The sequence below is a fragment of the Portunus trituberculatus genome, chromosome 46 (assembly GCF_017591435.1).
Source record: "Portunus trituberculatus isolate SZX2019 chromosome 46, ASM1759143v1, whole genome shotgun sequence".
NCBI lineage: Eukaryota > Metazoa > Arthropoda > Malacostraca > Decapoda > Portunidae > Portunus > Portunus trituberculatus.
Window position 1 is genome coordinate 368,718 of NC_059300.1, and position 17,500 is coordinate 386,217.

At 44.5% G+C, this 17,500-nt stretch overlaps 1 protein-coding gene across 4 annotated transcripts in view; it reads right to left on the reverse strand.

The window, feature by feature from the left end:
* The window catches only part of LOC123520209 (cGMP-dependent protein kinase, isozyme 2 forms cD4/T1/T3A/T3B-like), a 649,267-nt gene that overhangs the window by 305,277 nt on the left and 326,490 nt on the right, over positions 1-17,500 (reverse strand). Inside the window, exon 1 of one of the 4 annotated variants that reach the window (XM_045282293.1) lies at positions 481-687. The exons of the other annotated variants lie outside the window; for them this stretch is intronic. Coding sequence (XP_045138228.1) covers positions 481-575 — 95 coding nt within the window. The 5' untranslated portion in view covers positions 576-687. Of the gene's footprint in view, positions 1-480; positions 688-17,500 lie in introns of those variants that run through there. 4 annotated transcript variants of the gene reach the window in all.

Here is a 17,500-nt window from a genome sequence, read left to right on the forward strand (position 1 = left end):
TAGGGAAGAAGGTGGAGGTAAGATGGAGCGAGTGGAGTAAACAGGGATGAGGGATGGTGAGTAGGAGAGAGATTAGAGAACAAGAAGGAAATACAGATAGATGAGGAGGAATGGGAGAAATAATGAAAGTGGTGAAGAAAAAAAAGATACAGGAAGCGGAAATGTAATGGAGGAAATCATTTTGATGACTAGAACACTAAACGTCACATTCGCAACATTCATCACAAAAAAAACGTAAAAGAAACACAAAGTACGAGAAAATTCAACTAAACACAAAATATATCTACGTAAACTATGCGAATAAGAATATTTCATAAAAGTTATAAAACAAAGTCACAAAATAAAAAAAAGAAACTAAAAAAACACAAGCAAATTAGCAAATAACACTAACACTAAGACAATTTTGAGGCTCTTACAAAACAATCCCTGATAACACAAGGGACACTCAAGACACAGAAGACTGATTACCCGCTGACTTGCCTGCACTTGCCCGCATAATGAAAGGTACTGACATCACGCTCTTCGCCGCCACGCCACCACCAGGAACCGTACAGCCAGCGCAGCAAAGGGATCATCAGAGGGGAGGGTCTGGCTATGTCCTGCCAATAACGTCTTCACACATGGGTAGCTATAGGAAGCAGCGGTTGATGTAAGTCTTCCACACTGTCCTCCATCAATGCCACAAATGACTAAGGACTCCATTCTCATACCTGTCAGGGACTTATCTCGATTACGTTAAAAGTTTATGCTACAACCTACTGGGATTTTCTGTTATCTGTGTGATTCTCCTAACATGGTTTCTGCATCAGTGATGAGAAACAGACTCATGGGAAACCGAACATTGACCTTTGTACCTTCTGAAAATGTTACTTGTGGGTAAAAAAGCGTTCCAATAAACACAAACTCTGAACTGTGCCTCTGACGCAGGTAAACTAGTTCCTGTACTGCATTGAACAGGAAATAACAGGACGGGAAGAACAGCTCTTCCTTCTCCATTGGCTTGCTCATTGCCCTCAACAGTCACGTACAAGGGTGGGGACTCGGCGACTGCAGCCTGATGACCATGCATACGACACAAGACTAACCACGTATGAAATGAGAGGCCACATAGGGAGCATTGTCATCCTCAAGTGTTAACATGACCAAGGAAATCAAGCAAAATGAAAAATATGGACTTACGTAACGTGCAGTGAACTTAATAAGTAGACGGAAGGAAAGATAAAGCAACCATGAGAACGTATTAAAAAAAAGTGAATGGGAAGAAAGGTAAAAGGATTAACAACATTGCCAGACTTTGAAATGGCCATATTCTGAAACACTTTCCCCTACGTACATTTAAAAGGCTGTAGTTGAGGTTACATACGTACTATAATTTCTGAGGCTACATTTCTACACTTCCCGTGACAGCCGAACAAGATTTATATTCACCATTAACGGGAAAAACACACTTGAAGAACATGGTTGATCTTTTATGTGAGAGAGCAAAGTGAATCTGAATACACACCCTCGAACTATCAGTCAAACTCCGCGCACAGCAACACTCAGGTAGACGATGCAGGAAGAGCACACATGCATAGTGAGTACATCGATATCAGAGCGCTGCCACGACCACCCTCGGCGCCACTGATGGATGACCAATAGTTGTAGTGCAGGTCAGGGAAGGGAAAGTCGGTCAAGATGCAACACAACTCGAAAAAATGAGATAGTAGACGCATGAAGGTTTGAAGTGTCAAGGACTTAGCGAGTGAGGATTCGACAAAGCATCACTGGCTGGATTATAGAAAGGACGTGGCTGAGGAGTAAGATGGAGAGGAAAGAGGAGAGGGAGGCGCGCGTCAAAGGGTGAATGATTGAGGGTATAGGAGGAGGATGCTGTGATGTTCCTTCAGCGTTGAGTGCAGTGATGTAAGATGTCAGAGAGTGATGGAGGAGAACGAGGAGGAGAAAGAGGAAGAAAACAAAAAAGGTGTGTGTGTGTGTGTGTGTGTGTGTGTGTGTGTGTGTGTGTGTGTGTGTGTGTGTGTGTGTGTGTGTGTGTGTGTGTGTGTGTGTGTGTGTGTGTGTGTGGGTTCTCATAAAACAGTAACAAACAACACGAACGCACACATATCGTTGCTCAAATTAGATTACCTAAGAGAAGCCTTGTCTGTAAACACACACACACACACACACACACACACACACACACACACACACACACACACACACACACAGACTGCCATATTTCTTTTTTGTAAAGTCAGTAATGATTAATCTCTCTCTCTCTCTCTCTCTCTCTCTCTCTCTCTCTCTCTCTCTCTCATCTTCCATTCCCCCATGGAGCTGTTATCACCTTTCCTCCTCTCCTTCCCTCCTTACCTACTTTCCTCCACCCTCATTCTACCTATCCATATCTCTCTGCCTTTCACACGAGAGAGAGAGAGAGAGAGAGAGAGAGAGAGAGAGAGAGAGAGAGAGAGAGAGAGAGAGAGAGAGAGAGAGAGAGAGAGAGAGAGAGAGAGAGAGAGAGAGAGAGAGAGAGAATATGTATTTCCCAAGTGTCTAGTCCACTTACATAACTAACACCTGTGTGTGTGTGTGTGTGTGTGTGTGTGTGTGTGTGTGTGTGTGTGTGTGTGTGTGTGTGTGTGTGTGTGTGTGTGTGTAATAATAATAATAATAATAATAATAATAATAATAATAATAATAATAATAATAATAATAATAATAATAAACGGTTTATTAGTTAGGCAATGTAAAAAAAATACACTGAAAATGTACAGGGGGGACATTACCACAATGAACTAAAAATGCTTAACCTAACTATGGATAAACTTAACCTAGAAATTCACTTATTTATTTAAAGCTCGCACAATAGTGGGCACCGCGCTAAGTCGGTACCGATCCGTGCGCGGTGCTCTCAAAGGCGCCACGCGATTATGGTGTCGGGTGGCGCGAGCAGGGGGAGGCACGTCGGGTGGTAGCAGGTGGCGGAGACGTGGATGACGCAGCAGTCCTTCCCCAAATTTTTCCAAGGCTTCCTGGTGTCTTGTGGCCAGCCTCGGCAGACTCAGGCAGGTCAGGGCGTCCTCGTAGGACCTGTAGGCAGGCCCAAGGATGACCCTGAACGCCCTCCTCTGAACCCTCTCCAGCTGTTGTCGTTGTGTGAGGTTCAGGGAGGAGGACCACGCTGGGGCGGCGTACATGAGCTTAGGGAGTATAAAGGTGAGGTACACTCCCCTCAGCTCATCTGCCGGTGCTCCCAGGGACCTGAGTCGGCGCAGTAAATAGATTTTATATGAGGCTGACCTGATGATGTTGGAAACATGCTGCTTCCATGTTAACTGATCATCCACCAAGACACCTAGAAGCTTGGTGCTGCGGACCACCTGGAGGGAGTGTGTGTGTGTGTGTGTGTGTGTGTGTGTGTGTGTGTGTGTGTGTGTGTGTGCACACACACACACACACACACACACACACACACATACACACACACACACACACACACACACACACACACCCTGTTTCCCTGATAAGATATGGCTTTAAACAAAATTCCTCCACGCCCTATACTCCTCCTCCTCCTCCTCCTCCTCCTCCTCCTCTTAAAAGCACGATAAGGAAGAACAACGGGGCAATCACAGTGGGTACAGGGAACATTGCGTCAGGGGAAATACATCAAGACAAGCACGCACCAAACTGGAGCATGTCAGGAAGTGCAAATTGCAAAGAGAAAGCTTGTTGAGGAGCATTTAGAGAAGCATTTTCAGGAGGAACATGTCAGGAAGAATGTGTAGGAATCAGGTGTAGTATATTGGCGAGAGCATATCTGCTGGAGCATAATGAAAACACCATGTGGTGCAAGGGATGGAGAGTGTCACATGGCAGGTCAGGGAGAGTACTATGAAGAGGAGCATATTGGGGAAGTCTATCAGGAGGGTTGCCAGGCCAAGGTTCGGACAAGTGGTACGCTCCTTAAGTGAGTCCCGCAGGTGTGTAATATTCAGCTCAGGTGCGTCAATGGTGATCTATTAATAGCGGTGAGGGGACGAGGGATTAGTAAGCAGGATCTGGTGTACTCTTTCCCCTTCTTTCTCTTCCCCTTCCTTCCCGTCTCACTTCCTCCACTAAAAAAAAAAAAAAACATCAGATCTCTTCATTCTTTTATCTATCATCTCCCTGACTTTTATGGAACCGAGACTCTTTCCTCCTCCCCTCCCGCTAAGATAGCCTGAAGTTTCTGCCTCTGTTGCCTCCCTGCCTCCCTGCCAACCTGCTCCGCGTGTACAGTAGTAAGTGGGAATGAGCAAGCAGGTTGGACAGTACGGGGGCAGGATGAGTGACTGGGCCACACACCTTCACCTCGTACAGGCCCTGTCAGGCACTCTCACCACCATCACCACCACCACCATTACTAAGGTCCGTGTTGGTAAGATTGTCCCTGCTTCATCTTACGTTTGAACAGACTCTCCTGGATATTACTGGGGTCTTCAAGGACATTTTCATGGTTCTGGTGATGTGTTAAAATAGGGTACTGAGTCATCAACAAGGAGAAATAGCCATAAGAGTCTGAGAGCTAATCTAAGTTGGCTTTAAGAATAGTCCTGGAGAGAAAACATTGCGTTAGAGAATAAAATTTAATAAGAATGTAAGGTTACTTGAGTTCTCAAGACAAGATCAAACAACAGTTTATCAAGATAAGCAAAAGTGAGATTGAGACTGAAACACACACACACACACACACACACACACCACTGCTGCCACTGATGTGTTGTACCAGTGGTGGCTGTGGTGGAGGTAATGGTGGTGTTCCGTCATTCCACAAGCTGCCTCTTGCCTCTCTTCCTGATAACAACATCTCCTCCTCCACCACCACCACTACCGACACCACCACCACCATCGCAGTCCTCGTCACATGTGAAGGAGGCCACCACACAGATGTTTATCAAAAGGAAAACTGGCGACTTCTACTCTGCACCTTCGTCTGCCGTTGTCTGTCTGTCTCCGTTTGCAGGTCATTCTTTGGTCACCGGGGCTACACTCACATGACCCCTGACCCCTCCCCTCTCTCTCTCTCTCTCTCTCTGTGTGTGTGTGTGTGTGTGTGTGTGTGTGTGTGTGTGTGTGTGTGTGTGTGTGTGTTCGTGACCTGACAGCAGTAAAGGAGCTGGCATTTTCCTTCCCTCTCTTCATTCTTCTCCTTCCTTCCCCCGTTCCTTCACTCAAGATGCATGACAATACAAGAGTCTCAGGGGTAGCCGTGACTGTACATGTACGTTTGCACAAGGTCACACTTGGATACACACACACACACACACACACACACACACACAGTCCAAGTTGTTCGGGTAAAATGAATTGCAAAAGAGAGAGAGAGAGAGAGAGAGAGAGAGAGAGAGAGAGAGAGAGAGAGAGAGAGAGAGAGAGAGAGAGAGAGAGAGAGAGAGAGAGAGAGAGAGAGAGAGAGAGAGAGAGAGAGAGAGAGAGAGAGAGCGGGTGGGAGGGTGTGCGTGCGTGCATGTGTGTGAGCGTGGGTGTGTGCATGCGTGTGTGCATGCTGGCAATAACAAACTTCTCAGACAATTCATCGTGCATTACTGAAAGTGAGTCAAGTTTTCACGCATCATTTTATCTACTTCCACACCCTCCTCAGATTACACTGGACTTTTACACCCTCCCCGCTTCTCTCCTTCCCTCTCCTTGCACAACAAAAGAGGACAGCGCTCAGATCTTCAAGCCCACACCTTAACACACGCACCTTTTTATACTGACAAACCACCGGGCAAGCACAACAAGCACAGGGGCAGGTAATGAGTGCGTTTAAAAGGCATTTCGATTCACTAATATGGCACGCACACACATAAGGCGTTCATCAGGTAACCAGGGCACACAGGTACACGGCCCGGCACACAACATGCAGGAGAACTGGGCAGACGGACAGACAGATACTCCCGTCCATTCACAAGTTGACCTCCCCTCCTCCCTCTCCCTCTCTCTAGCCAGTCTCCTCCTCTCTCCCCAGTCCCGCCTTCACAGCTCACCAACGATCCTTCTGCGCCTTATACGGAGGAAAATGTTTTACGCAAGTTAACCTGGCCAAATAACCCTTCCACGACCTCCTCCTCCTCCTCAGCATCCCCCTTCTCTCTTTCGTTCAATGGACTCTCAGCCTTGGATTTGTGCTTTCGTAAACGTGGTGGAGGTGGCGGTAGTGGTGGTAGCGGTGGTGGTGGTGGTGGTAGTAGTAGTAGTAGTAGTAGTAGTAGTAGTAGTAGTAGTAGTAGTAGTAGTAGTAGTAGTAGTAGTAGTAGTAGTAGTAGTAGTAGTTCCCACTCTTACTATTGGTATACGTTATATATATACCTTATAAAACAAAAATGTAAGATTAACAGCAACCAAAACAACAACAACAACAACAACAACAACAACAACAACTATAATCATAACCACCTTAACTCCTGATCTGCCAACACACCCGAAAACTAATGAATAAAATAAAGGAAGAAAAAAAAAAAAAAGGAAAAACAAGGAAAAATCAACTGGCTTTCAAGAAAGTTCAAGCACATTTTCAATTCTCCAGAAAAAGGGTTGAGAACTTAATCCATATCATCAACGCTTCATATTTTATCCACCACCACCACCACCACTACTACCTCTCACTCTCCCTCTCTTCGCCACACCTTAGCTCCCACTCTCCTCCACCTCCACGCGTTGCCACACAAGCCGGCATCGCGAAACACAAGAAAAAGAAAAAAAATCCTGTTACACTCCCTTCTGTTTCTTCATAGATTCTATTAATAGGAGGTTCATTCATATGCGAGGCTGCGAGGTGAGGGGAGGCGTGGAGGGGCGGGGCTGCGGAGGAGTGTATGTGTGAGAGGGTGTGTGGAGGTGAAGGTGGAGCTGTGGGGCTGTTATGGGTCAGGAAGAGGAGGAGGAGATGGAGGTGGAGGTGGTGGTGTGGGTGGTGGTGGAGAGAGTAGACATGAAAGCCAATGGATAGCGTGTTGCAGTGAGGCAATAGTTGGCAGGGGGAAAAAATGTTGAAGGAGATTGAATGAATGTGTGTGTGAGTGTGTGGAGGTGGTGCAGAATGGAGCAGGTGGAGTGGAGGGATGGAGGGAGAAGAGAGGGTAGAGGGAGGGGAAGGAGGGGTTGAAGAAAACGTGTAGGAGGTAAAACAATCTAGTCTTGCTCCAGTCATGAAACTTGGAGGAGAAAAACTTAACCATGGCTAGGACCGTTTCACCTTTCCTCCTCCTCCTCCTCCTCCTCCTCCTTTCTCTCCCCTTATCCTACTACTCCCATTGTAACGTCTCCTCCTAATGCTATTCCTCGTTCAGCTCTCACTACTTCTTCTCTCTTTTGCTTTGACAAGGTACACAAATAGACCCTTCCCGCATCACTTTATCCTATGTGTCATCTTTCCCACACTGCACCTTCTCTCCTCTTACCTCCTCCTGCGCTGATTTTCCTTACTGGCAATGTCTATAACTACTGATTAGATACTGCAATTCACCACAAACAGTCCCTTAACCCCTTCAGTACTGGGACGCATTTTTATCATGAGCTTTGGGTATGATCAGACGATTTTATTGACATTAGGAAGAGTCTTTGGAGGTGAGAAGATTAGTGGCTAGAATCTCCACGATTTTAATCTTCACATAAGTTTCTGATGCTGTATAAAACCACCAAATATTAAGCAGAATACATATGGAAACACGTCTTGGTACTAAAGGGGTTAAGGAGTGCTTGTTCTTGCCTAGTGTTATTTTGACCTCCTCCTCCTCCTCCTCCTCCTCTTGTTCTTTCCTCTCATACTCCTCATTAACCCCACCCTCCTCCTCTCCTCCTCTCCTTCTTCTTCCCGCAGTCATCACATTTCACAATACAGACTACACTACATTATCTCAACACCACCACTGCTCCTCACACTGCATCACCACACGTCTCATTACCACTGCACTCATTACCCCCACACCAACAATGAATCTCCCTCCACCTCAATTACCACCACCACCACAACCCGTCTAAATGCTTGCCAAACACGACAACCACCATCACCATCAGCAACACCACCGCCACCACCGCCACCTACACTCCCACGGAACACAGGAGAACCACGCCCCTTCACCATCACTTTCACTACATAAATTCCACTGCCACGTATACACAGCCGTGGCAGGAGGCGATCTACGTGTCACTCTCACTTCTCTGTTTAGTGTGATGCCTCGGTGTTGCTTCTTTGAGGGTCTTTTAGGAGCCAATGAAGATTAGTGGATACAGGAGAGGAAAAACTAAGGATACTGGAGGTGAATAGTAAAAAAGTGATTGTTGAATTAGAAATGGTTGAATCTACACTAGCTATTCATAAATAACCACAATCACTATCACTACCACCACCGATACAATTGTTGGCTTCACAGGGACACCGTCAACACAAGAGGATAAAATATTAAGAAAAACAATATAAATGAAAGAAAAGAATGTGGATTTTAGATCGTATCTGTATTTTCACCAACCACTTCTGAACGCACCATCACTGCTATCACCGTCACCAATCCAATCAACACCATTACAGCACTTGTCACCGCCAACACAGGACGTGATTCTACCTCCAGCACCACCATTACCACTAAGTGAACCACCACCACCTCCATCACCACCACCACCACCACCACCACCACTCACATCGCCACCATGATCCACACTACCATGTACACAACAACAATAACCAAACAGAAAAGTCACGTTATTAATGTACGATCGACTTACGTTATGATGTCACGTGACGACTTAATTCATTCCACAGCAACAGTCGAATTGGAAAAGAATGACGAAATAAAGGTGGCAAGTGGGTGAAGGCGAGGCGCGGGTGGAAAGCGTAACAAAGCGATAGAAAGTGGCAAATATAAGGAGGAAAATCGGCAAGTAAATAAATAACGTGTAAAATGAATGGGAAGAAGGTTGAAAGAGTCTTGCAGAGAGAGAGAGAGAGAGAGAGAGAGAGAGAGAGAGAGAGAGAGAGAGAGAGAGAGAGATGTAGAAAATCGTACATTGCAATACTTCCGTTTCATTGTTCTAATATACACGCATTATAAAACGATTATAATGTTATTTTGGAAGCCTCGGAATAGTAATAACAACAGCCGCTACACGGAGGAGGAGGAGGAGGAGGAGGAGGAGGAGGAGGAGGAGGAGGAGGGGGGACTCAAGGTTAGACAACAAAACGTCCATTCATTTCTACACCTGACCTTATCCAGACACACACACACACACACACACACACACACACACACACACACACACACACACACTATACAGACAAGTAAACAGCCAGACATATAAACAGATGGATGTAGAAATAAAATGAGCGAGTGAGTGAGTAGGCACAATACAAAAGAAAGGAAAGTTCAGTACTATAATTATACTCTGTCTGTCTGTCTGTCTCTGTCTGTCTGTCTGTCTGTCTGTCTCTCTCTCTCTCTCTCTCTGTATAAATCAACAAGTGCAATTTATCACAAAACAGCCTCGAAGGGACAGCAAGCTTATTGAATTGTTAGTTCTTCCCTTGTCCATTTGTATTCCCTCTGTTTCTTCCTTCTCTTACATTGCAGCTATCCTCTACCCTCTTTCTCCTCCTCCTGCTCTTCTTTTTTTTTTTTGTCTCTTTTTTCTTCTTTTTATTGTTATTCTTGTTCTTTTCCTCCTCCTCCTCCTCCTCCTCCTCCTCCTCCTCCTCCTCCTCCTGTGCTGTCCAGTATGTCTCTTCCTATAGCTAGTTAGAAGTAGTTGCCAAACAGCCTTGAAAGGACCAAAAGAAATATTGCTGTTTGGCTTTACTTAATATTCTTTTAATATACTCCTCCTCCTCCTCCTCCTCCTCCTCCTCTTCTTTCTCCACTACAGCCTGAGCACCGGTGACCACAACAAACATCAGCAAAACACTCACCCAATGCTGTAATTCCAGGTTTACTCGTACATCAAGCGGCTGTCATGAGGCTCTGCTGATTCTATAATGACGGAAATGCTCTCGCTAAATTTTCTGTAACTTTTTCCCTCAATCATTTTTCCTTCCTCTTCATTGTTTATTTTTTTACGACGTTTTACTTCCCTCTCTTCCTCCGCACACACGAATATCATAACCACATACTGCGTTTTATTTAATTATACACTTTTCCTGCTCTTCCTTTTTCTTTTTTATCTTTTCTCTTCTTCCCTTCCTCCCTCGATTCTCCTGACTTCTGAACATGACCGTGAATGAAGTACATGTTTAAACGCACACACACACACACACACACACACACACACACACACACACACACACACACACACACACACGGGGACAGAGGGCTCGGAAGAATAAGAGACTGATCACCTTATGAAGCTGTGCCATTTAACACTGAACAAAAGTAACAATCTATTTGCCCCTTCTTTTCTGCTCCAGCAATGCAATAACAACTTTTCGCCCCTTGATGATAGTATAGTAGTAACCATTTAACTCTTGCATTCTCTTCTTTCTTCATACATATTCCCCTATAAATTTCATGCGCCATTTAACACAACAAAAGACACAATCTATTACCCCCTTTCTGTTCTGCTCCAACAATGCAATAACATCATCTCGCCCCTTGATGATAGTATAATAGTAACCATTTACTCTTGCATTCCCTTCTTTCTTCATACATTCCATCACCACTGTCGTAACTTATGCTATGTAGTCCTTCCTGTTCTTCTGTGCTACGCTTCCCTATCTTGCAAAACCAAAATGTCACAGCTGGCCTTACGTATTTAACCTGTTCCTTCTATAGTTTCTCTTCCTTTCTATACACGTCCTGATTACTGCAGCCTTCGGTCATAGCCAGCAAAATACCAGATGATCCCACTCTGACTTCGTGCGCGAGGATCTCATTGGAAAAAGCGAGGGAGAAATGAGAAGGAGAGGTCAGACGGAAAGAAGGAAAGGAACCCACGGAGAAGGACGGTGTGAAGGAGGAAAGGAGAAAGGAAGGGAATATATCAAGGTAACGAGAGAGAAAAAGACATAAATTAAAGAAACGAGAGGAAATAGTGAGAAAGAGAGAAAGGAAGTCAAGGTGGAAGGAGAATAAGAGGTAGAGTGAGGAAGAGGAGGAGGAGGAGGAGGAGGAGGAGGAGGAGGAGGAGGAGGAGGAGGAGGAGGAGGAGGAGGAGGAGGAGGAGGAGGAGAAGAAGAAGAAGAAGAAGAAGAAGAAGAAGAAGAGAAGAAGAAGAAGAAGAAGAAGAAGAAGAAGAAGAAGAAGAAGAAGAAGAAGAAGAAGAAGAAGAAGAAGAAGAAGAAGAAGAAGAAGAAGAAGAAGAAGAAGAAGAAGAAGAAGAAGAAGAAGAAGAAGAAGAAGAAGAAGAAGAAGAAGAAGAAGAAGAGAGAGAGAGAGAGAGAGAGAGAGTCAAGGGAAAAGAGAGATAAGAGAGAGAGAGAGAGAGAGAGAGAGAGAGAGAGAGAGAGAGAGAGAGAGAGAGAGAGAGAGAGAGAGAGAGAGAGAGAGGCATGAAAAGAAAACCAGAAAAGATGAGGAAAACAAAACACAATAAATGGATAAATAAACAAAACAGAAAATCAAGACAAAAGAAAAAAAACACTAAAGAACCAAAGCAAAAGTTACCACCACCACCACCACCACCATCACCACCACCACTACTACTACTGCGAGTGTTAATGACTTTAGTGTCCTCTGTTAGAAATCACAAGACAGTGGCGCCTGCGAGGAGGAGGAGGAGGAGGAGGAGGAGGAGGAGGAGGAGGAGGAGGAGGAGGAGTTTAAGGGCGTCAAGTTACATAAGTGAAGGGTGACGGAGTGTGACGGAGGGAAAGGGCACTGTATGGGAGACGAGACAGACAAACAATGGCCAATAATAAAGATGAAGGACAGAGAGAGAGAGAGAGAGAGAGAGAGAGAGAGAGAGAGAGAGAGAGAGAGAGAGAGAGAGAGAGAGAGAACGATCCAAGAATAATTTGGTCCAGAGAATAAGACCCAGAGAAAGAAAAATACGAAAAAATGGTGAAGAAACAGAAACGAAAGAGAAAGAAAGATAAGATAGAGAGAAAGGATGAATAAGAAGAAAATATGGAGCGAAAAGTATATAGAACAACCAAATAATTCAGAGAAACAGAAACGAGAGAGATAAGAATGGAGAACAAGGAAACAAGGAATGGATTGAGAGAGAGAGAGAGAGAGAGAGAGAGAGAGAGAGAGAGAGAGAGAGAGAGAGAGAGAGAGAGAGAGAGAGAGAGAGAGAGAGAGAAAAAAAAAAAGTGGCATGAAAAGAAAAACAAAAAAAGATATGAGGAAAAAACCCACAATAAATGGATCAATAAACAGAGAGAGAAAGGATGGAAATAAAAAATGAAGAGAGGAAGAAAGGAGAAGTTTAAGAAGGAAGGTGGAGCTGGATACGTGGAAAAGAGTGCAGAACTAATACAAGAGGGAGGGAGGTTCGAAGACATCTGGCCCTTTCTTTCTTCCGGCTGACTCTATAGACCTGCAAGGGGACTGGCAATTAAGTGGACCTATTCTTTTTATTATTTTCTATTACCCTTGACCAAAAGAAGAAGAAGAAGAAGAAGAAGAAGAAGAAGAAAAAGAATCACCGGGTCATGACGTCAGGAGGCGGTGGAGTTACCATTATGTGAAGGGGGGAAGGGGGCTAATGATCGCAAAAAAGTAAGACTCTCCCCACCAGCACTTTTCCCCCGTTTTCTTTATCTTGATGAGCGATGAAGGAATTTGCTGAGATGAGAGAGAGAGAGAGAGAGAGAGAGAGAGAGAGAGAGAGAGAGAGAGAGAGAGAGAGAGAGAGAGAGAGAGAGAGAGAGAGAGAGAGAATATAAAAGGTAAAGAATATCGATAAATCATGTTAGAAAAAAAATATATATATAATTGGAGACGAAGAGAAAAAAGAAAAAGAAAAAAAGAAGGCTAATGAACCTAGAGGGAAGACTAATGGATGCCAAACACGACCATGACCAAAAAAAAAAAAAAAAAAAAAAAAAAAGAGATGGAAACTTTATGAGGGAAAAAATCATCATAAAAGAGAGCAATTATATAGACTAATAAGGCTAATAATGATGATGATAAGGCTGATGATGATGACCGAAAAAAAAAAAAATGTGATAAAGGAACGAAATGATTCTACCAATGACGAAACAAACAAAATAGAAAAAGAAGGAAGAGAAAATTATATACGTTGATAATGATGACTAAAAACAATCAAATAGAATAAGAATGAATGAAACTGGAGCGATACAATGACGATGACGATGACGATGATGATGATGATGATGATGATGATGAAAAACGGTGACTAGAACCACAGACTTCATTAAATCAAACTTAAGACAAGAAAATGATTATACTAATACACTAATGACACAAAATAAAGAAAAAGAAATGGAAAATAAAAGAAGAGAAAATTATCAAGAGAAATAATGACCTCGATTAGAGAAAGAAAAGTTGATGAAGAAAGAAACAAAATTAAAGACGAGTGATAAGGAAGGCGGGGAGAGACGGATGAGGATGACGGTGTGGGCATCCATCACTATCACCAAAGTGGGTCGTGGGAGGGAAGGGGAAAAAATGACGTCTTGCCAACACTCACCACGCGACCTGATAAAGGAATGGGGGAAAAAATATGATAGACAGGGGGAAAAAATCACAAAGATTAACTGAAGGGGAAAATTTATCAAAGGAAAAAAAAAGATAGAAAAAAAAGATTGATTGATAAATGAGGAAATGTCACAGAAGATAAATGTGAATTACTGTTTGGAAGTAATGGAAAATCTTTAAAAAAAATATATATATTATCAGGAGGAAAATTATTATCAGTGGAATCAAGATAATTATAAATCGAATTGATAAAGGAATGTTGATTAAGAGAAATATTTTTGTTTGCTGTGTGATAACAGATTTATGGTATCGCTGCTTGTTTCCCTGGTGGTGGTGGTGGTGGTGGTGGTGGAGTAACCTACATTCTCATATGAATAATGCATAATATATCAATTAACCAACACTACTGCAACTAGCAACATCACCACTACCACCACCACTAACAACAACAACAACAACAAATACTACATCATCAATTACCACCATCATCACACCATTATCACACTCTCCTCTCGCACCACTATTGCATCACCCTGGCCCATCACCGCAATCACCACCATGCTAATCAATACATGAAGGTGGAAAGATGGTGGCTTCAGGACGGTGCTGAGGAGATGCAGCAGTAGGAGGAAGAAGATGAGAAAGAGATAGAGGAGTCGAATGAGACCTGCTCCACATAACCACCTGTACATTTGACCTTCCACTAACTAACCAACACTACTGGAGATCCGGAGGTAATGTGGACAAATCACGATACTCTGATTGACATTGAAACTAACGAGGAGGAAGAGCAATAGGTGGAGGGAGAGAACACATGCGAAGTGAGTAGAAAAAAAATAAGAATCTAATCCATAATACTCCATTACCCATTACTAACCAACCTCCACCATTACCACCTTAGCCTTCCACCTATACCTTACCCAGCGTCGCTAGCTAAACGTATTGTAGTGTCCAGGAATGCAATCACGAGCCCCATAAACCATCCCGTCAGTTCTTATCATCATCTTGCTGTCAAACTCCGCAAGGATTCTATATATTGGCATCAACGAGGCGAACTAGCAAATTCCCTAAGGACGCAGCACAAGGTGGATCCATCACAAGCGGAAGACAGGTGAAATGAGGGAAGATGGTAGTGGAATAGGGTGAAAGTGCACGTATGGATGGATGTTGCAGGAGGGATGCAGGTAGGGAAGGAGAGGTGAAAGGGAGGTTGACAGCGAAGGAATAGAGATAAAGAATGGAGAAAGAGTATGGGAGGGGAAACAAGATGAGAAGTGACGAAGGGGGAGCAGGGAAGGATGAGAAGAGATGGGAAGGGATATGGGATGATACGAAAGTGGAGATACAAAAGGAAGGAAGAAAGAGGGTATATAACTAAAGGAAACAGGGATGGAAGGAAGGACGAGGGTAATAAAATTATACAAATTGAAGAAGAGAGGAGAGAAGGATGGAAGGAGGTTAACAGGGAGGGTGTGTAACAGTGTAAATAGAGAAACGGCGCGGTACACACGCAGGCAAGGTCCACTTAGGTAAGTACACAGGTGGACACACCCAGAGAGAGAGAGAGAGAGAGAGAGAGAGAGAGAGAGAGAGAGAGAGAGAGAGAGACGGGGTGTGGGTGGCGGGGGGGAGGGGGGAACATGGCTGTCAGACTACAAAGATGAGAGGAAGATTAATCCCCCTTGTCATGACTTCCTGCTGTGCCTATAATGAGTTATTTGTTTTCCTCCCCCTCCCTCCTCAGTCCCGCCGCTTCTTCCTGACGGCGGCGCAGGCGGGGCGGCGTCAGCGGTGGGCGACACGCTATCTCCCTCTTCGCTCAACTACGGGCCGGAGATTACGCAGATAACGAGTTAATTTAGGTGGCAAGAGCGATAAGTGCTCTTTTTTTCTTGTGCCTATCTTAGCAGACACTGTCCATACCGCCGCGATGTGTTCATGATGCATTTGTCAAACTTTCTCTCTACTCTTTAATTTTCCTTCTTGTTTACCTTGTTCTCCTCACACCTTTTATTTTTCTTTCTCCTCTGCAGTACATATTTGTCGCTCCACCTCACTCTCTCCCCTTCCTGGCACCACCTCATTTCGTCTCTCCTGCTCCTCCTCCTCCCCTTACCCTGTGCCCTCCTCTCCTCCCCTCGTCCCAATCAACACTTATAACTCAGCGCAGCCCCTCATCATCACTCTAAACCCGCCACTCTGTCTATCATATCTTATCAATTTTATCGTCCCGCTGTCACACACACAGACACACCAATCACACGGCTTCACAAACCCAGACACTCTTATTTCTGCGGGGACTTTATACAACTCTTTTTTCGCCCCTTGCAGTTCCTACTGACGCTGTTGTCTCCTGCGTCTTCCCCCTGGTTACGTTACTGCCACTCCACCTCATGAATCCTTTTTATTAATCCTGTGAGTCCTTCGTCAGACAGTACTGGAGTCTTGCTACTTTTATGTCTACCGTGTGTGTGTGTGTGTGTGTGTGTGTGTGTGTGTGTGTGTGTGTGTGTGTGTGTGTGTGTGTGTGTGTTTCTCACCCTTACTCCCTTAATTCCCAAGCTACCTATCACACCATATCCAAAACATCTTAGACATATTTTTACTTATTGTTTTCCTTTTTATCTTCCCTTCATCACCTTCTTTCACTTTTCTATCCCAGTCCTTCCCTCGTCCCTTCAAAATCCTCCTTTATAGACACTACTGTATTCTATCCCTATTACTACTTACAATTTGCTCGTATTCCTTCCTTTTTCTATTCTCCATCAGCCTTCTACCTTCACTATCACCCCTTCTCTCTCTCTCTCTCTCTCTCTCTCTCCCTAAAACCTCACCAATGCACAACCTCTCACTCGCTGCAACCCGATACAGTGAGTTCATTGACACATTACCTGATACACGATACATGATAAAGAAAAAAAAAAAGATACTAAAAAAAGTGAGAAAAAGATGTGAAATATGAAAAAACATCTCACCCACTCGATTCCTGCCACTCCTACCTCTTCAACCCCTCGCAGCCCTCCACCCGGCGACCACCCAGCGCAATACAGCCATCCAGCTCAGTCACCCAATCCCCAGGGCCCTTCATCACCTGCCACGCGCCCACCATACCCGGCAAAACCCAAAGATGACCCCAGATGACCTACCGACCTCTAAGGATGACCCGTGTCGTGACCTGGCCAGCACTTGACCCGCTGAGAGAGAGAGAGAGAGAGAGAGAGAGAGAGAGAGAGAGAGAGAGAGAGAGAGAGAGAGAGAGTATGCAGTACAATCTTAATCATTTTATTTTATTTTATTTTTTCTGCGCATATATTTTCTTTATTCAGCGTTACTCTCTCTCTCTCTCTCTCTCTCTCTCTCTCTCTCTCCAGCATAGACACACACGATGCAAAAGAATGTTAAAAAATAGGAAAAAATTATAAGGAAAGAAAAAGAGGAGGAGGAGGAGGAGGAGGAGGAGGAGGAGGAGGAGGAGAAAATGATTGCAGAGGGCCACCAACAGTCTCTAAGCCTCCTTTAAACACACCTTTATCAGTGCAACATGAGTGACGAATGCTAAACTGAGGGAAGGAGGAGGAGGAGGAGGAGGAGATAAAGGGCCAGGACAAGATCCCCTATAAAAAGTAGGCCGGTTTCAATGAGGCACATACAAAAACGACAATATTGCTGATAAAAGATGACAAGTAGGGACGACAAAGTGGTGGTGGTGGTGGTGGTGGTGGTGGAGGGAGGGGCTGGTGGAGGGAAGCATGTCACTCTGGTGTATGAGAAGCCCTGACGCGCCTCTACAGTGAGCGTGGACCACAATGTAGCAAGATGCACAGTGAAGGGTTTGGCGAGAGGATGTAACTTATGACTGTGCGTGTGTCAGAGAGAGA